This window comes from Phocoena phocoena, chromosome 9, assembly GCF_963924675.1.
Source record: "Phocoena phocoena chromosome 9, mPhoPho1.1, whole genome shotgun sequence".
In the NCBI taxonomy this organism is placed as follows: Eukaryota; Metazoa; Chordata; class Mammalia; order Artiodactyla; family Phocoenidae; genus Phocoena; species Phocoena phocoena.
The window spans coordinates 84,919,711-84,941,368 of record NC_089227.1 but is presented as its reverse complement, the minus strand read 5'-3'; the positions used below and the strand labels follow the sequence as shown (position 1 = coordinate 84,941,368).

At 35.0% G+C, this 21,658-nt stretch overlaps 1 protein-coding gene across 1 annotated transcript in view; it reads right to left on the bottom strand.

Moving 5' to 3' along the window:
- The window catches only part of MKLN1 (muskelin 1), a 177,293-nt gene that overhangs the window by 15,920 nt on the left and 139,715 nt on the right, over positions 1–21,658 (bottom strand). Inside the window, exons 13-16 of the mRNA XM_065883535.1 lie at positions 8,752–8,899; positions 7,461–7,575; positions 5,871–6,010; positions 554–656 (exon numbers count right to left, since the gene is read on the bottom strand). Coding sequence (XP_065739607.1) covers positions 554–656; positions 5,871–6,010; positions 7,461–7,575; positions 8,752–8,899 — 506 coding nt within the window. The remainder of the gene's footprint in view (positions 1–553; positions 657–5,870; positions 6,011–7,460; positions 7,576–8,751; positions 8,900–21,658) is intronic.

The window sequence follows — 21,658 nt, the reverse complement described above, 5'->3', positions numbered from 1 at the left end:
GTTACTAAGTTCCCAAGCTTAGGGGCTACTGATGAACGAAGTTAGTAGCCTATGGTAAAACTGTACTGCTACAACATTCATATAACTAAATATCAAGCCAGCAAAGATTCTACTCCCACCAACCTCTCTTCACTTTCTCCTTACAATAAAGGAGAGTTTTCTTTCTTCTTTTAGGGGAATTTTCGAGTATCAGTAGAAAAAGTTTATACTGAACTTTATGTAACCCTTAAGTAAAGGAAGTATGGAACTATGGCAGAAGTAAAATTTTTCTATTTCCTTTCCAGTACAAAATCTAATGACTACTTAAAACTTTATACCTGAGAAGCCTTTTCTGAGTGGATCACAGGTTTTTGTGTGACTTGAATCTTAGATTACCACATGAAAATATGTCTACTCAATTTTTATTTCATCTGCTCTGTACCATTTTTAAGATTTTTAGTGTCATCATATTTTCCTCACTTTCCTTTAAACATCCAAGAACAAAGTCAACAAATATAAGTTAGAAAGACAATTTTTCAAACGTTCAATTTCTGAAGTTTATTGCCACCTTTACCTCTTTTGTCTCTTCTGGGTCTGAATGATCCACAGTTATATAAAGATCATTTTGTAGATATTTCAGAGCACTAAGGGGATCCATTTGGGCCTTCTCTTCAAACCTAGAAAATATAAACAAGAATAATTGTCTAGAGTTATGAAAAAACATCAGAAATGTCTTTTAAACCCAGAGTGGAATACTCTGTATCTGAGAAGATACTGTGGATATCTAAAAATCCTGTGCTTAAGAATCCAGAAGTAAGAATACTTACACATATATAAATAGCATACATGTGGAGTCCCTGGAGATGTAATGGTAATGTCAGGCTGTGGTGCTAGAGACTGGAAAAGAGCATTTCCAACCCTCCTCTTAAAACTATAAGCTAAGATTAAATCAACTACAAAACATAGTGAATATGTCAAATATTTTATATAACAAAAGTGCAAAATAGCCAAATATGTTTCCTAAAAAAACAAGTAGAGATAAAATAAAAATAATTTCCTAGATTTGTGTCATATACTCTCCACTGGAGGTGTTTAACAGATACTTCAGAAAGTGAAATGAGTATAGTTTCCTTTTTTTTTTTTTTTGCCGTACACGGGCCTCTCACTGTTGTGGCCTCTCCTGCTGCGGAGCACAGGCTCCGGATGCGCAGGCCCAGCGGCCATGGCTCACGGGCCCAGCCGCTCCACGGCATGTGGGATCTTCCCGGACCAGGGCACGAACCCGTGTCCCCTGCATCAGCAGGCGGACTCTCAACCACTGCACCACCAGGGAAGTCTGAGTATAGTTTCTTTTAATGAGTATCATTAACACTGGTTAGATATTTTTAATGAGACTATTTCCATGTCTCAGTAATAACAAAAACTGTAGCAATCATTTATCAATCGTTTGTTTTGTGCTAGACACTGTATCAAGTATCTTACATATATCATTTCATGTATCCTCCCATAATTCTATGATGAGAAGTTTATCATCATTTAAAAAAAAAAAACAGATGAGGAACTGAGCCTGGTAAATGAACTTGGCCAAGCTAAGACCTAGTAAGTGGCAGAAGTAGAATTAAACTCAAGTGTCTCTGATTCCAAAGCTGAAAGGAAACAAAGGATTTTCTTAAATTAAAAAAGCCTGCTTGGGACTATATATCTATTTAAATAATGATAATTCCTTTTTTAATAGCATAATTAGATATGTATTTATTTCTAATAAACTGGTATGCTTTTCAAAATATTATACAGAAAGACGACATTTAATTTCATTTGGGAAAGGAAAACAGTGAAGAGCCTTTCACAACTGTGTTCAGCTGATGGCATCAATAATTTCCTGTCTTTAGAGCTAATCTCAGTGATAGGGTACCTGGAGGGGCAAAGACTGGCAAAATATTAGTTTTCTTGTACCAGATAGTACCCTGATTGTCAGCCAGCCTTACAACCCTCAGATGAGAGTCTTAGGTCCATGTTACTCTACCATCTTGTCCACAGTGAATTAGACCAGAGTTTTGGCACCTGAGCCAAAAGCAATCATCTTGAGCTTGATGAGCAATTTTTAAAGTGGCCTGGCAGAATTCTTTCCAATAGGGATACTCTCTCTAGGGAACTTTCTGTAAGAAGATACTCTCTTAGAGAATCTGAATGTGAGATACACAAGGACACAAAAAACATACAAAACACAGAAGGCAATAAGCAGAAGATATGAGATGACAGATTCCTTCTCTTCCTATCCTTCTCTCCCTTCCTACTACCTAGCTACCTAGCCACCTACCGAAGCCATAAGAGAAAGCAGGGTTAGGAAGTAGAACAGGAAAAGCAGACAGAAAGAAGCAGAAAGGGAGAGGCTCAGTTACAAGGAAAGCTACCTCAGTAGCTTCTAGCTATTAGAATTGTCTCAGTATCCTAAACAATTCTCCACTGGGCCTCACTGTTCAAGTGCTGAGGAAGCACCTTAATTCTCTGGATTTTCTCATAATAAATTCTTTTTCAGTGAGATATCCTAAGTATGTCTTTATCCTTGTAACCTGATAACTTAACCAACACACACCTACTGTACTATTAAATAAATCCAGCAAAGGGATCCATTTTCCTGGAAGGTGTGTTCTCTCTTTCCTTTTTTAAGCTTTTTTGTTAGCCCACAAAAACTTATTACCGGACTTGTGTCTGCAGTCTAGAATTATATTTCAGCCAACAATTCTGCCCTCTACCTAAAGGAACAAGGAACTAATCATATTTAAATTTTTTTCTTTTGCCCCTTTCCACCCCCAAGTCATCAATATATTTGGAAACTTGAATGCTATACAAAAAAACAGTGGCATTTTATTTTCTGTATTATGTGGCACCATTAAGAACAAAGACACTTTCCTGGCATTCAATATACTTCTCTCCCTTCAAATTTATATTTTAACTAAAATTTATACTTTAAAATTTATATTTTAACTAAATAGTAGCAAATTTCAAAGGCTACTTTTATTTGCTACCTTGAAGCAAGGTTGAAACTTGCTACCTTTCAACTTCAGTCACTTTATTTCATGAATCATTCTCACACTCACAAGATTTGCTAGTCTTTCATAATGTAATTAAAATTTTAAATAATTTGTTACTGATTATTTAAATAATTTGTTACTGATTATTTTCCTTATCCACTTTCATTTTTCACTTTGTGCCTTTACTAGCACAAGTCACTAATGATGTTTTGTACTTGAAACTTAAAACATGCCATAATATATATATATAATATATATAAATTTCAGATTCCCATAAATTGTCTTTTCACCTGTCCACTGACAGATTTTTAGAAGAGAAAAATGACTGCCAAAGATCAAAAATAATACTTCTTAGGATAGGTTGGTTGTGGGAAAATGAGTAATTCTACTTACTTCCAGAAGGAATGAAAATTAACTTTCTGGAGGGCAACGTATAATTCATCAAGTCTATCGTTATCCTACAGAAATTTTGATAGGGGTGCATATGGAAGTATATAATAACATTAACTACAGTGTTATTTATAATTGCAAATAAGTTGGAAATAAGCTAAATATTCAACATAAGGAGACTAGTTAAGTAAATTACACAGAATAGAACACTATGTAGCCATTATAATTATGATTTGTATTTTTATTTTTTAACATGGTAATAAGATGTTTATAATACATCACTCATTAAAAGACATCAAAGCAAGATGATCCTTATTTTTTAAACAAACAAAAATTCTATTTGTGCACATAAAATTCAAGGGATACAAACCAAAATATTATTTTTGAATGGTGGGATGAGGGATGATTCAATTCTTTGTGGTGGGGAGAGAGGACTTTTTTTTCTTTATTAACCATGGATTACTTTTCTAATTAAAAGCCAGAGGAAAGGGCTTCCCTGGTGGCGCAGTGGTTGGGAGTCTGCCTGCCAATGCAGGGGACACGGGTTCGTGCCCCAGTCTGGGAGGATCCCACATGCCGCGGAGCGGCTGGGCCCGTGAGCCATGGCCGCTGAGCTTGCGTGTCCGGAGCCTGTGCTCCGCAACGGGAGAGGCCCACGTACCGCCAAAAAAAAAAAAAAAAAAAGCCAGAGGAAAGTGTTTATAAAGTAAGTTCGAATTCTTTACATACAGCACTAGACAACCTTCTTTAATCTCTAGTGGACTTTTGGTCAGGAAATTTTTTTTAAAAGCTCAACTCAACATTCTAACTATAGTTGTTGTATCTGAAGTAGGAATAAAAAAAACATGATTTCCCCAAATTTGTCTTATTTGTCTTAACCTTTTAAAACAAAGTTTAAAGTTTTTTTAAACTTTTAAAAACAAACTTTAACATTAAGTACCAAGGAATAATATTTTAGCAACGTAAACATTAGCTGAAGGTACCTCAAGCTTAAATCTTGTTAATAAGACAGAATTTATCTCTTGCCATCCAGCCAACGTGACGATTCAGACCTTTTCTCCTATAGATTCTATAGGAAATACTCTTTAATTATTCATAGTAATAATAAAGTAACAGAAGCAACTAGCTTTTGTTATCAATTTATCTCTCAAGCACAACTTGTGAAAGCAGAGAGAGAAATAACAAGCAAACACGATATGATAAAGGAACACAAATCTAACTTACACCTACACAGAGATTTTTATTTATTTATATTCTATATAAAATATAATACGTAATTATATACTAAACATATAAACACACATGTGTGCATGTCTGTGTATATACCGATGTGTACGGGGTGGTGGTGGTGGTGAAGTGGTAACTCTGGAGTCAGAATACACAGCATCAAAGCCCGGCTCTGTCACTTACAGCTGAACAACCTTACGTCAGTTATACAACCCACTTAAAAACGCTTCCATTTCTTCTTTTATAAGAGAGTAATAATAACAGTACCTACTCCACTGTCTTATTGTGAGAATAATATGCAGGATCTAGCACACAAAATTGCTCATAAATGGTACCTATTATCATCATTAAAAGCTAAACTTCTCTGCCTCCAAATTGTAAATTTTTTTTTTTTTTTTATGCGTTACGCGGGCCTCTCACTGTTGTGGCCTCTCCCGTTGCGGAGGACAGGCTCCGGACGCGCAGGCTCAGTGGCCATGGCTCACGGGCCCAGCCGCTCCGCGGCATGTGGGATCTTCCCAGACCGGGGCACGAACCCGTGTCCCCTGCATCGGCAGGCGGACTCTCAACCACTGCGCCACCAGGGAAGCCCCAAATTGTAAATTTTTATTACGATCTAACACTACCAGTAACCAAAGGGATAGATGTATTTTTCTACATTTTTCAGCTTATCACCTGCTAAGGCTAAAAAGCAAACATGACTGAGGAGACATATGAAAATGTTTGATTACTTGATTTTGCAATTAAATGGCAAAAGTAATGATGTAAAGCTATAATCATATTTGAAGTTGTATTCTGAAACATCAAATTATAAAGAGATTATTTACTCAACTATATCATCACATTCACTGTTAAGAGAGTTATCAACAGGTCAGTCACATGCCAATAATCTTCACATGCCAATCATCTAGAACTGATATAATCTGTAGTGGTTAGGCCTTGAGTTACTTGAAGGTAGGTTCATCACGTTCATAGAAACTTTTTCCATTAACAGCTGCAAAATATCCTTGCTCTACCTTTAATAATTTTTAGCATCAAGATCTATCTTCACTTTGTACCATCCTTTGAAAGAAGAAAGCAAAAATAAGGAGAACAGGGCATTTACAAAAGTCATGATCTTCACAGTACTTACAGCGTCATGTTACTAAATTTCCAAAGACAAAGTCACATCTCCAAAGCTTAGGTAATACCAACAATAGCTGATAATGCTAAACAAAAGTTTTCAGTGATTTATTTTTATACCTGTGTTTTCTTATGAGGTACTTGCAATGCCTCAGTAAGTAATCTTTTGAAGGCCTACACAATTTCAGTGACCAGAAGTCATCTAATCTCATCTTTGGGGAGCAAGATTTTCCTGGATTCCCACCAAATAAATAATGAACCTGTAATAAATAAAACAAACCAGATTTTAAAAAAATGCATGCATACTCAAGAAACTACGAAAGTCAAAGTAAAATTTCTTCATTTTGGTAGTAGTGTGTAACAAGTAACTTCTTTAGCTTTACTAAAGACTAAAACATTATTACATGTCTACTAAAGGTTGCTTCTGCTTTTTTTCAAGTTTCCATTTTACTTTAAAGTACTGTGACTACTTCCTTAAATTACATTTTCTATTAAAATAAGTTGTATCACCACAGTTACACTGACAATGGAAGACATAAAACAAAAGCAATGATAGTAAGAAGCTATTCTAAGATACTGAGTTTGCTTAGGGCAACAAATAATGGGGATTATCAAGTTAACCAAGTGTTGATCGTAATAAAAAATGGTAGCATTTTAAAAACTGACACACAAGTTGAATCACTGAAGGTCAACAGTAACTAGAAACTTTAAAAATTTTAGCATCTTACTTTTGCTTTAGCCTTAATGCTGAATATTTTTAAATGGCATATATGATTTGTGAAATAACTTTTAAAATATTTTTCTATTATTCAATTAATATCAAATAAGAAATGTAAAAGGAATACTACAATGATTTCACTATTATAATTACAGCTTTAGTAATATTCTGTACTCAAAGTGTTAAAGCAGTTCTTGAAAATTTTGAAAACATTTATAACCAGTAGTGTTATACAACAGAGATATTATTTATTTCTGTCCTATAGATGGAAATTCACTTATCCTTTAATTTGGGAGACTCTCAGAGAAAGGGTTTTTATTTACTCCCATGGTATCTTTTACCTAAAGTTCTCAAATGATAGAGGATTTAAATAATCATCTATGGCCTAAACAGAAAGAATTCTGGTTCTGTCAGTAATTTACTATGTAATCTGAGCCCAATCATTAAACATGTAAAATTTAAGGGAGAAATAGCTAAAGAAACCACTCTGAACACTTAGGGACACTAAAACTTCAGAATTCAGGACTGTTTTCACAGGCTGATGGAACAGATTATGTCAATCATAGATAGGAAAAATAAAGATAAAAAGACTTCTTACACAATGGGAAAATCTAAAATCAGGAAGTTATATATACCTTTTCATATCATGGAAAAAGGTATACAAGTGCTGAAAACTGTACATCTTCTACTTGAATATTCATGTTGTATTGACAGAAACAATAGGCCATGCTATGTATCAGATCTATGCAGCTAAGAAGCAGCAACCACTGACCATTTTCATAAGAAAAGTATCAGGAACTGTGGACTATGCAAAAATGTTTATTCTCTTAATGAATTTTAGGGACAAGGTGATATCAAATGTCTGCTACGTATTCTAGTAAATGTCAGTCATTTTTATTCAAATCTACTTAAAAATAATCAGAAACATATATTTTGAGATTTTTTCCAATTGTACATCACAGAAAGTTTACAGGTCAATGTAGTTAGTATACCTTGTGTAACTCATCATATACAAGCTGATGGGCAAATCTTGGACATGGTTCTTCCTCCTGAAGACTTTTACTTGGATTATCCTTTGCAGCTTGATCATTCTTATAGACGCAAGACCTGAAAGACATTACTTTTAAGGCATTCTATCTTAGAAAACTAGCAGCACACATAATGTTAATACAATTGTAGCAAGCAAATTAACGCAATGTCTAATTACAAACAAAAAATTATAAATTTGTTCACATCAAATCTTAAAAGTTCTGGTCACCCTCATAAAATAATCTGAATTTGTTAGAACTGAGTTCTGAAGTTCTTTAATGTCCATCGAAAATCTCTCTCAAGAACAAACTACTTCGTGTTATGAAACAGGATCAGCATATATGAAGGCTTAAACCAACGGCTGAAAGAGATATTACATTTATCTATTCACAATAAAAAAGCTCACAATAGACTTTCATTCTTACTGTAAATAAATGTCTTATTTAGAAAACAATAAATTCCTTAGCTGCTGAGCACCACCCTCCATTACTGAATGGAGGAAGTTCTCTGAAGTTCCTCTGTTTTGGAGAATATTCACTTATGTAGTAATCACAGAACATTAGAGCTGGATCCTCTAGGTCAGTGTTTTTTGTTTTTTTTTTTCTGCGGTACGCGGGCCTCTCACTGCTGTGGCCTCTCCTGTTGCGGAGCACAGGCTCCGGACGCGCAGGCTCAGCGGCCATGGCCCACGGGCCCGGCTGCTCTGCGGCATGTGGGATCCCCCCGGACCGGGGCACGAACCCGTGTCCCCTGCATCGGCAGGCAGAGTTTCAACCACTGCGCCACCAGGGAAGCCCTAGGTCAGTGTTTTTCAAAGCAAAATGTGCAGCAGTTCTGTGAGATGCTCTGTGACAAAAGGGTCCTAGTTTGAAAATGCTAAATAATAATGCTCCCCACCTTGCTCTAGTCAAACTGCTTTATTTTATAAAAACTAAGAAAAGACCTGGGAACATTAAAAATACATGGTTCTCAAGTTTACACATCTACTTGGTAGCAAAAGCTAGACTAAAATACAATTCTCTTGACTCTCAAAGAAACATCTACTAATTGAAATAATTCAGCGGTAAAATCCATTTGCTGAACATCGCTGTATAGACAGGCACCAGTACTGACTTTTCCACTCCCCAATATTGATATTAAAATGTATGACATCACAAATTAACATAAGCCTTCCATCTCTCTCTTCTTTTGAATAAACCAACAACCTCAAATAAATGTTACACTGTGATTGCAGTACAGACAAGAGCTACTTACCAACTATTCCTTACAATGTCATAAATCCAGAATGAATTTCTGACATTTTCTTCCCTCTTTTCCTTGTCTTTGCTGAGTCCAGATAAGACATGTATTTCATTCAGTTCTGGATCAATGGTTGCTCTCTGTGTGAATCCTGTCATTGGAACTATAAATTGAAAGAGAAAATAAGATGACAGTATTAACATTACTTAACAGTTTAGTACTACTCTTTAAAAGATTACTACATCCTTACCCTGCTCTACTTGTGTCCACAGCACTTACCTTCTAACAGACTACATAACTTTTATATTAAACAATAATCAGTTGCTTCTTGCCTTCTCCCCATTCAAACGTAAACTCTATAAGGGCAAAGGTTGTTTGGTTCACTGTTTTGTTCCCAGTGCCTGAAACAATTTCCTGGCATATAATAGTTACCCAACTATTTGCTGAAATAAATGAATGCTAACTACCAGAATGGAGTTAGAAGGAGGGAAGAGATAGAAAGAGGTATGCAATGTAATCATTTTTATTGAGGAAAAGGGCAATGCTTTATTTAACTGATTTATTATCTGGGTCAGCTCTAATTTAATAGCTGAGACAAAATATTCAAATCTCGACCAAGAAAAACAAAAATTTGACACGCTGGTTTGTTCAATAAGGTCAAAGTCATCTAAAATACCTGTTCAAGACCTACAATGAAATGACATAATTTCCAAGAAAAATAAAATAAAATAAAATATTTGGGGCTAAAATATGCCATTTTGTTTTCCTGAGTGGCTCTAATTCCCCAGAGTTAATTTTCTGAGAAAATATTTTACTTCCTGAGAAATCCATTAAATGAGTGATGGTCATTCAGCATTATCCAGTAATTTGTAAAACACTGATATAGCAAATGCAAATTTTCTCATTATTATTACTTGGAAATATTAGTTGAAATATAATTTTATGATTCACAACATACTTGCCACAGATCTAAAAATAATGCCACTGTTTCAACACTACATTTCTTTTATACACGAACAATTATCATATGCTGAAAAAGCTAAACAAACATCAGATTGAAGTAAAACATTTCAATCAATCCAGAATACTATGGGAGGAGATGTTAACCACATTGATATTTATTCATCTTTACCTACTTTAGCAGGGCCAAATGATGCAATATGTATTTTTTCCTGGTTTAATTTATGGGTCCTTTCACATTCATATTCAATAAATTTGTCTGGAACATTTCAGAGACTATCCAAATGCATCCCACAGTAAATATATTAAAAAATTATACACACATATATAACATAATACATAATTTGTATGCATCCATACACAAATACATTTATCTTTATACACACACATCAACCTATTCTTAACAATAACCTCAACCCTCATAATACACAGTCTTTAGTGGTTATGTAAAGCCTGGTATTTTCTAATTAAGCCTTGGTAAACTTTCAAAAGTACCCAGGTTCTGACCTCTGTTCCTGAGATAACCTTGGAAGAAAGATAAAACAGTAAAGAAATGAAATCATTTTCATTAGTTGTAGAAGTGGAGGACATAACTGCCTAAATTTATTGCACTTAAATTTCTTCATCCCACGTAGAATTCTATAACATGGGTTGACAAACTATGGATTGATCTGACCTGCCTAGGGTCAAATCAGGCCTCAGTCATTCATTTACATTTTGTCTGTGGCTGATTTCACCCCACAATAGCAAGGCTGAGTAGTTGCAACGACAATAATTACATCTGGCTCTTCATAGAAAAAAATTGCTAACCCCTATTCTATAATCTTTTAAAATGCAAATATGAGAGATGTATGACTTATTATAAATGAATGCAACAAACTGCTTACCTAAAATAAGGACCCATTTAAATACCTTAAATAAGGAACCGGAAATTTCTGAGTGGAATGGAAATCTGTGCAGAGGGAAAGAGATTTTTGAATTCTATAAAACGGGGCTGGGTCAACGAGAGGAGAATAAAGGAGTACTGGGCTAGGGGAGGCATGTGAGAATGTTACATGTTTTCTCTTCCATACTGTCACATTTTACCTAGAAGCAGCTTTGTAGCAGAAGAGAAAAATGACAAGTGTTGCTTCTCAAAAATGAAAGCAGTAGGCAGGTTTACAATACTCAGGGAGGTAAGACTACCATGTTTATAACACCTGTATTATAAGAATTATAAAAAATTACTTTGATTATAAAGCGGATTAGAAAGTATACACTTCCCATTTCTTTGATCTTTCATATACAATATGCCTTTTACTCTGCGAAATGTTGACTTTTGCCTCAAAGTTACACATTTAAGTCTTTTATTGGCTTTTCAAACAGCTTTACAGAATATCATTCACATACTATATAATTCACCTATTTAAAGCATACGGCTTGGTTGTTTTTTAGTATATCCACTATAAAACCATCATCACAATCTAATTTTAGAATATTTTCATTACTCCAAAAAGAAACCCTGTACCCATTAGCAGTCATTCCCCATCCCCCTTCACATCTCCCCACAGGGTCACTGCATCATTTGACATGTCTATCAACAATGCAGCATAGACAGGCAAAGTGAGAGGCTTGTGAGATACACAGATCAATTAGGAGGCTGTTAACAGTGCGATGGTGTGGACTGGACGAAGGTAGTAAGGAAATATTAACAAAGAAGCACGATTTCCATCAGCAAAAAAAGGGAGGAGATGTTATGTCAAAAGTACAAAAATCTCTGGACTGGCTTAACAGAGGCCAAGCTTGGAGCAGAAACTTGTGAAAAATAAGAGTAAAAATGTTTCACTCGGGGGCTTCCCTGGTGGCGCAGTGGTTGAGAGTACGCCTGCCAATGCAAGGGACACAGTTTTGTGCCCCAGTCCGGGAAGATCCCACATGCCATGGAACGGCTGGGCCCGTGAGCCATGGCCGCTGAGCCTGCGTGTCCGGAGCCTGTGCTCCACAACGGGAGAGGCCACAACAGTGAGAGGCCCGCATACCACAAAAAAAAAAAAAAAAAAAAAGTTTCACTGAAACTTTTTCAAGGTATCCAAATATTTTACTCTAAGAATATTCAAATGTACACTCTCTCAAGGACAGAATTGCTATTACTCCTTAAGTTTACATACCCTTACAAATATAATTTTTATTGCATACTAATGACAAGGAAAAACGTTTATATATATGTGTGTACGTGAATTGAAGAAACATAAAAGAACATACACCAAAAGATAAATAATAATTATTGGAGGGGGGAAGTTAGGACATTTTAACTTTCTATTATAGAATATGAAAAGTTTCAATATATATTGATTTTATAGTTACAAGAAAAGAAGAAAAATCTAAACCAAAATACAGGAAAAAAATACATCTGGGTATAAATACTGGGGACTATTAGTAATAAGTGAAAAATTCTCACACATACTCCCAAATTTCTCATGAACAAAATTTTACATTAATATTTGGAATGCTGTTATTTAGATGGAAAGGGAATTCATAAAATTGTCAAAAGACAGTTTTACTGGCACTAAAAACAACGTTTTTAAATCATTTAGTTGCAAAACTAAAACTAGGTATTAAAAAGTATTTTTGATTTTTTTCTCTAAAATATAAAAATGAAAACTTACATCTGAAGTTCCTAAAGATCAGGGGGTTAATTCAAACTTACACTGAATGCATCCATGTTAATGGCCTTCTGCATAAATTTTACAAATTGTACTTAAGTTTAATTCCTATTTCTACTCCATTCCACATACAGTAACAATTTAAAAAACATTTCAATACAAAAACCAATAAAAATAATTTTTTGCTCTGATTTGAAAAGATACATGCACCCCAATGTTCACAGCAGCACTATTTACAATAGTGAAGACATGGAAGCAACCTAAATGTCCATCAACAGATGGAAGGATAAAGAAGACATGGGGTGTGTGCGTGTGTGTGTGTGTATGTGTGTGTGTGTGTAAAATGGAATACTACTCAGCCATAAAAAAGAATGAAATAATGTCATTTGCAGCAACATGGATGGACCTAGAGATTACCACTAAGTGAAGTCAGAAAGAGGAAGACAAATATCATACATCATCACTTATACGTGGAATCTAAAATATGATACAAATGAACTTATTTACAGAACAGAAACGGACTCATAGACATAGAAAACAAACTTATGGTTACCAAAGGAGAAGGCAGGTGTGGATAAATTAGGTGCTTGGGATTTGCAGATACAAACTACTATATACAAAATAAACAACAAGGTCCTACTGTATGGCACAGGAAACTATATTCAGTATCTTATAATAATCTATAATGGAATCACTTTGCTGTACCAGAAACTAACACAACATTGTAAATCAACAGTACTTCAATAAAAAAATAATACAGTTTTTCATATCTACCTTCAAAAGCAGTCTGGATTTCTCCAAGAAACTATTAAAAATGTCCATTTTCTGTAATACTCTAAATCTAATGTGTTATCTCCTTTGTACAGAGGAAAAAAACCCCATTTTTCACTTTAAATGAAGATTTTATGCATTCTTATTAAAGAAAATTAAAATGTAAAAAATTACATGTACACATGCATCAAAGAATTATGGTCTAGCCCTAGTAGGCATTTTAGACTTGAATTTTTACTACTGACAGAAGCTGCTTATGAAATCTAAAGGTTGGGGCTTTTGGTTTTAGACAGAAATCTGAACACTAACTACATCACCCCTCTTTCCCATCATCCCGCTTGAATTGGCAGAAACAATATTCTAGCAAAAAGAAAAACAAAAAAAAAAGGTCTAGAGAAGAAGAAAGTATGTCAAGAAAGTATCAATAGATAAGAAATTTTGAGGAATCTTGAGAAATAGCAGTTGGGGTTATACTGACAGGAGATCACAGCCAAGGAAAAGAGAGCCCAACTCACCAGAGATAAAAGATGGAAAATTTCAGAATAAGTCATCAAATACAAAAAGCAGGAGTAGACCTTGAGAAGCACTCCTGTGGGAGAGCTTCTAATAAGGACACAGGGGTCTATTCTCAGTTTACACATCCTATAAAAAAGCCTGCATGTACCATGCAGTTATATAAAACCCTCAGTCAGTGTCTGATTTAAGGGAGAAGGCCACTGGGAAAGAGAGACATACAATGCACAGGAAACCACTGTCAACTACCTTTCTTAACTGATACATAAACTTATTTATAAAATTTAATGTTTAGACAGGAATCACATGACAATATGAGAAAAAAATCAGCAATGTAAGGAGAGGGACCTAGATGAACAAACAGAACAACAGGAAAAGATAAATCATAGAAAAGAACAGAACTTAGAAGAAAAAACGCAAACTCATTATCCTTGTAGAGTGAAGAGAACGTTACATGTGTAAAACAAAAATAAGCTTCCTTAAAAAGAAGCAGAGTATGAAAAGATGTTAAAAAGTAAAACTATGACAAAAAAATGAAATAACAAAATGAAAATAAAATGTGCACAGTTAAAAACAAAGTCAGTCATCTCAAGATAAAATTGATAAATTACCAGAATATATAGCATAAAGATATAGAAATTATGATAGAAATGTTAAGAGATACAGAGGATAAAGCCATTGAAGTAAAAACTTTGTCTGAAAAGAGCACCAGAAGGAGAAATGAAATAATGTAGAAGAAGGAAATAAAGAAAATTTCCCTGAATGGAAGAAAAAAAGTGGGTGTCCTGTTTGAAAGAGCCTGGGGCACTAAGCACGTTTTATTAAAAAAAAAAAAAAAGGTGGGGGGGCTTCCCTGGTGGCACAGTGGTTGAGAATCTGCCTGCCAATGCAGGGGACACGGGTTCGAGCCCTGGTCTGGGAAGATCCCACATGCCACGGAGCAACTAGGCCAGTGAGCCACCAACTACTGAGCCTGCGCGTCTGGAGCCTGTGCCCCGCAACAAGGGAGGCTGCAACAGTGAAAGGCCCACACACCGCGATCAAGAGTGGCCCCCGCTTGCCACAACTACAGAAAGCCCTTGCACAGAAACGAAGACCCAACACAGCCAAAAATAAATAGTAAATTAATTAAGAAACAAAAAACAACTAGCTTGGCTATTAAAAAAAAAAGACTTTATATACATATCTCCTAGTGAAACTTCAAAAATTCAGGAATTAAAAGAAAATTCTAAAAACTTCTAGGGAGGGGAAAAGTAGGTTACTATATACAGAGGAATAAGTATCTAACTAACATTAGACCTTTTATCAGTAACAAAGAATGCTAGAATACAAAATGGAGTAATAACTTTAAAATTCCTTGGAATATAAAAAGATATGGAACTAAAATTCTATTTCCTGTTAAACTAGCAACCCCAACAATGAGGTCAACATAAAAGAACTTTTGGATCAGCAGAAATATTAAAGTTCATATCAATGACTGCATCTGAAAAGACTCTTTCAGGAGCTATTCTAACAAACAAAAATGAATCCAAGGTAAAGAATGACATGGGATGTAAGAAATATTGGCAGTGATATATGACACAGGAAAAGAAAAGGAAGTTTGAAAGAAAATAAAGACCTATTAGGTCTTAAGCCTTGTACAAGACATTTTGGAATGAAAAAGTTTTAATAATGCAGAACATGTTCTTCCCTGTAAGTCCAATCACAACACCTGAATTTATACGGTGCCCCATTCCCCTCCCCCATCATATTTTCACTGCTTAGAATTTTGTTTGTCTTCAGTCAACAATAAACTTCCTCAAGGTAATTTGATCACCACCTCTCAATATGGGTTTTCATATTGAAAGCTTCGAGGCAAAAATACCTGATAATATTGTATTTTATCCTTGTATGAAAGTTAGGAGGATATAAATTGCTTGGTTCAAAGACATTTTCCTTGAGTATTTTTAAAGTTTACTATTTTCTTCCATTCACTATTGCTGTTGAGCTGATACCTAGCTCTCTATCTTTTTGTTCCCTGCAGGTCACCTGCTCTTTGTCTCTGAAATCTTTCAGAATTTCCTTTATGTCTTTAATATTCTTAATTTTACTTTAATAAATATGCCTAGGTATGTGTTTCTCCTTATTTTTCCTATTTAGCATACTACACGCCCTTTCACCAGTTTGAAGCCTTTCACCTTTTCTGAATTCTAGGAAATTTACCTCTTATTTCATCAATTATTTCAACTTCTTAAATTTTCATTTTTGTCTTCTCCTGGAATTGCTGTTAAGACGCGCAGGCTCAGTGGCCATGGCTCATGGGCCTAGGCGCTCCACGGCATGTGGGATCTTCCGGGACCGGGACACGAACCAGTGTCCCCTGCATCAGCAGGCGGACTCTCAACCACTGCGCCACCAGGGAAACCCAATGATTATTTGTTTTCTGATACTGAGTTGTATGAGCTGTTTGTATGCTTTGGATATGTATGCTTCTCCATATCCTTTTCTTTTTTTCTTTTTTTTTTTTTTACATTTACAAGTATCTATTCTCTTTCAAATTCTCTTCCCATTTAGGTTATTACAAAATATTGAGCAGAGTTCCCTGTGCTAAACAGTAGGTCCTTGTTGGTTATCTATTTTAAATATAGCAGTGTGTACATGTCAATCCTAAACTCCCAATCTATCCCTCCCCACCACCCTTCCCCCCTGGTAACCGTAAGTTCATTCTCTAAGTCTGTGAGTCTGTTTCTGTTTTGTATATAGATTCACTTGATTATTTTTTAGATTCCACATATAAGTGATATCATATAGTATTTGTCTTTGTCTGACATTTCACTAATCATTATGTTCTCTAAGTCCATCCACGTTGCTGCAAATGGCAATAATTCATTCTCTTTTATGGCTGAGTAATACATATACACATACACACACACACACACCCCCCACATCTTCTTAGGCCAATCATATGTTGACAGGCACTTGGGTTGCTTCTATGTCTTGACTATTATAAATAGTGTTGCTATGAACATTGGGGTACATGTATCTTTTCAAATTAAAGTTTTTGTTTTTTCCAGATATATACCCAGGAGTGGGATTGCTGGATCCTATGACAGTCCTATTTTTAGTTTTTTAAGGAACCTCCATACTGTTTTACATAGTGGCTGCACCAGTTTACATTTCACCAACAGTGCATGAGGGTTCTCTTTTCTCCACATCCCCTCCAACGTTTGTTATTTGTAGACTTTTTGATGATAGCCATTCTGACAGGTGTGAGGGGATACCTCATTGTGGTTTTGATTTGCATTTCTCTAATAATTAGCAATGCTGAGCATCTTCTCGTGTGCCTGTTAGCCAGCAGTATGTCTTCTTTGGAAAAATGTCCATTCAGGTCTTCTGCCCATTTTTTGACTGTTTTTTTTTTTTTTTTTTTGCGGTACGTGGGCCTCTCACTGTTGTAGCCTCTCCCGTTGTGGAGCACAGGCTCCGGACGCGTAGGCTCAGCGGCCATGGCTCACGGGCCTAGCCGCTCCGCGGCATGTGGGATCTTCCCGGACCGGGGCACGAACCCACGTCCCCTGCATCGGCAGGCGGACTCTCAACCACTGCGCCACCAGGGAAACCCAATGATTGTTTGTTTTTTGATATTGAGTTGTATGAGCTGTTTGTATGCTTTGGATATTAACCTCTTGTTGGTTGCATCATTTGCAAATGTTTTCTCCCATTCCGTAGGTCGTCTTTTCGTTTTGTTGATGGTTTCCTTTGCTGTGTAAAAGCTTTTAAGCTTGATTAGGTCCCATTTGTTTATTTTTGCTTTTATTTCTTTTGCCTTGGGAGATTGATCTAATAAAATATTGCTACGATTTATGTCGCAGAGTGTTCCACCTATGTTTTCTTCTTGGAGTTTTACGGTGTCATCTTACATTTAGGTCTTTAAACCATTTTCGTTTATTTTTGTATATAGATGAGTTTGAGTTTATTTTTATTTTTGTATGAGGCAATGTTCTAATGTCATTATTTTACATGTAGCTGTCCAACTTTCCCAACACCACTTGTTGAAGAGACTTTTTCTCCATTGTATATTCTTGCCTCTTTCGTTGTAGATTAATTGACCATTAAGTATGTGGGTTTATTTCTGGGCTCCCTATTCTGTTCCATTGATCTATATGTCTGTTTTGTGCTAATACCATGCTCTTTTGATTACTGCAGCTTTGTAGTATAGTCTGAGGTCTGGAAGGGTTATACCCTCCAGCTTTGTCCTTCTTTCTCAGGATTGCTTTTGCAATTCTGGGTCTTCTGTGGTTCCATATAAATTTTAGGATTATTTTAGAACTTCTATTATTTTACCTGAACCTGGGTTTCTACCACTCATTATTTGCTTTTTGTAAAATTCCAACTAGCTTTTGACACTCAGTGATGTAGTACTTACTGATCTATCTCAGTGGCATTAAGCTACAAAGAATTCATCTCACTCAATAGATCAACCACAATTTATTTAACTGGCTACCTGTTGGTGGATAATTAAAGTTGTTTCCAGATTTTTTAATTTTGCAAACAATACCACAATAAGTATCTCTGTACAACTTATTTTTTATGCATCTGTACAAATATGTAAGTAGGATAAATTCCTTGAAAAAAATGCTTGGTCAAAGAGTATATGTATTTTATATTTTACTAGATATCAACATTCAATGAGTGATCTTTTAATTTACATTTAAAAATTTTTTTAAACGAATGAAGCTGAGCATCTATATAGAAGTAAGTTTGCCAGCTATTTGAATTTTTTCTTTGAACTACCTAGTTATGTCGTTTGCCATTGTTCTACTAGAAAATTACTCCTTTTTTTATTGATTTGTAAGAGTCTTTTGTTTATATAGTAGGATATTAACCTTTGTCTCAGTTGCTATTTTGCCATTTATTATTTGACATTTAAGTATTTTTCCTTATAAAATCTTTTAATTTGCAAAAAATCAAACTAAATCTCTTTATTTATAGCTTCTAGGTTTTGTGTCATATCTGGAAAGGTCTCCCAATCCTAAATTATTCAAAACAATTAGACTTATTATTATTTTTGCGGTACGCGGGCCTCTCACTGTTGCGGCCCCTCCTGTTGCGGAGCACAGGCTCCAGATGCACAGGCCCAGCGGCCATGGCTCACGGGCCCAGCCACTCCGTGGCATGTGGGATCCTCCCAGACCGGGGCACGAACCCGTGTCCCCTGTATCGGCAGGCAGACTCTCAACCACTGTACCACCAGGGAAGCCCTAGACTTATATTTTTATTTCTTAAGTATAAAACTTGAGTCTACCTAGAATATTTTGTGATAAATAGACATCAATTAGAGTCAGGGTTTTACTTTTTGCTTATTGCCAGGTCTTAAGTGACATTTCAGTGTCATTTATTGCATAATCTATTTTCCTTCTCTGACTGGAAATGCCACTTTACCATATACTAAATTCTCATATGTACTTAGGGATATTTTATATTATCTGTTGTATTCCATTCCATTAATCTGTACAAAATTGTAGCTTTATAAATATTTAGTAGTATTACATTACCTTTCATTTTCAAAATTGTCTTTAGTGTTCTCAAATGTTTGTTTTTACAGGTGAACTTTAATTCACATTTACTATCGAATAACCTAAATTTTATATTAAAAATGTGAGATACTTTTATAGGCTTATAACTAGCAAAAACACCCCTGTGAGAGTGAAAGGTGGAAGTTATGGAAATTTATTATTACCAGTAACGTTGAGAAGAAAAAAAGTACATAATCCAATTTATCAGAATAATGGCACACCTAATATAAAAGATTCTAAATAGAAAGCAATGAAGCCTAGTTACATTAAAAATAAGCACTACCATTTCCTAGCTCAGTAACTAATCTTTATTAATGATAGCAAATCATTAGCTTCAGAGTCTTCTATGTATTGCTGAATTGGCCTTATTTATAGTTAACTCATAGAAGTCTAAAAGGGTCAAAAACATAAGAACTTCTCTCTCTCTCTTTCTCTCTCTCTCTCTCTCTCTCTCACACACACACACACACACACACACACACACACACAGAGATTAAGAAAAAGAAAAACAAAAAAAACTCAATGTCAATAAGCACAATAAGGACATTCCCAGGGCTGAAATGAAAATCAGTAAGATTCTGCTTTTAAGCTTTTCACGAAAATATGTTTATAGATAAATCATATCTTGCAGACATAACTAACACAGCCCTCATTTGTTATTTTCACAGCCTGATAACAGCAAAAAGGAATGAAATTTAACTGTCAAAATTCTGGAGCCAGATGAGGCCTTAAGATCAACTGGTCCAATCCCCTCATTTTCAGATGAATAATCAAGTCCAGAGAAGTTATACAACTTTGCCAAAGCTACTGAAGGATGAGTGGCAGACCCAGATGAAGAGAGACCAAATCTTCTGACTCTGAATTCACTATTCTTTCAATTATATCAATCTGCCACTATGCTCAGGACAGAATGGAATAAACAGTGGCAGATGTGGGAAAATACAGTCGACAGGATTTAAGGAACACAACAAGTAAACACATTAACTACTATAGAACAGGGATTAGACTGTAAGAGCTCTGTACCATCAGTGCCCAACTTAGTATCTGGCAAATGTTGAAGACACAATATATGTTTGTTATCTTGAACAATACAGATATGAGAAAGTAATCCCAGTATAATAGACTGAGTTTCTTCAGCAAACCATAAAGTTCTGGTGGTGTGACAGACCTTCTAAACATAATTTTCAACTAGTGTTAAACAGAGCTTACATATGGAGAGTCTGCTAAACCCCTTGTGTTCACATACTTATTGCCAAAAGTTATTCAGAAATAAACCCAAATTTTAGATGTGCTGAATTTTGATGTAATTATCTATGTGTTAGACACAATACTAATAAATCCCTTCTTTCCAAGCAGCTGTCAATCCACTGATTTAAATTAGTTTCTTTCTGAGGGGAACATAAAACTGTTACACTCTAGTTAAAAAAATGAGAGTTGAAAAAAAAATAAGAGTTGATTTTTTTCAGATCTTAAAATGTTAAATCTGAGATAATTCATTTAAGTAATTATAAAGAGCAATCATTTAAGATTTTACAGTATCTAACTTAATAAAAAATTATAACAAGCAGCAGCAATTTTATAATTAGATATACCATCTCTAATTGGTCTCAACAGTTCACATAAATTTCTTCTAAGATTGCAAACAATCCAATTTGAAACTCACATAAAAGCAGTTTTAATCAAGTAACCCACATTACTGAACTGCAGATAAACATAGTAATTATGTGTTAAGTCCATTTCAAATTATAGTAATTAACTGTAATAAAACAGGTTTAGAATAACAGTTAATAAATAGAATGTTTAAATAAGCTAGAGCATCCATATAATAAAATTGGTATTTTCTCAGAATACTTAACAATGTAGAGGTTTAAATAGTACCCTGTCTCGTCCTTAAAAGGATTTTGAATGGCTTACATAATAAGTAATAATCTAGTAAGATAAAATTAAAATTTAAACAGACTTTTAAAAATCAGGTAAAAGTAACTCTATGGGAAGACAATACATATACCATAGTTCTGACATGAGGTTTTCTGATTTGTCTAACTTAATCCAGTGAAAAAACTTTTAGATCTAGAGTACTGAAAAGACTGAATGTTCTTCAGAAATCTGAATAAAGTCTGTGTATTTCAGTTGAGCTTTTTTACAGGTTTTGAAAAGCAGAGTCAAAATTATACTGCCAGATGAATATTCAGAATCGTGCTAACAATTAAGGTTAGAACCATATGCTCTAATTCCTAACTTGGGTTTGAGGAGTTAAACAATTTCAGGAGACAATGATCTATAAGCTAAGATATGAAAGATGAGTGCAAGTTAGCTACATTTTGGAGGTAGGAGGAAAGAGTGATTCAGGTAGGGAAAAGAGTATGGGCAAAAACCCAAAGGCATGAAAAAATATGCTATCGATAGAGAACTAATATTCAGTGGTCATAAAACAAAGAATTGGTGGCAAGCTGAGGGTGGACACCAAGAATGGGGAACTAC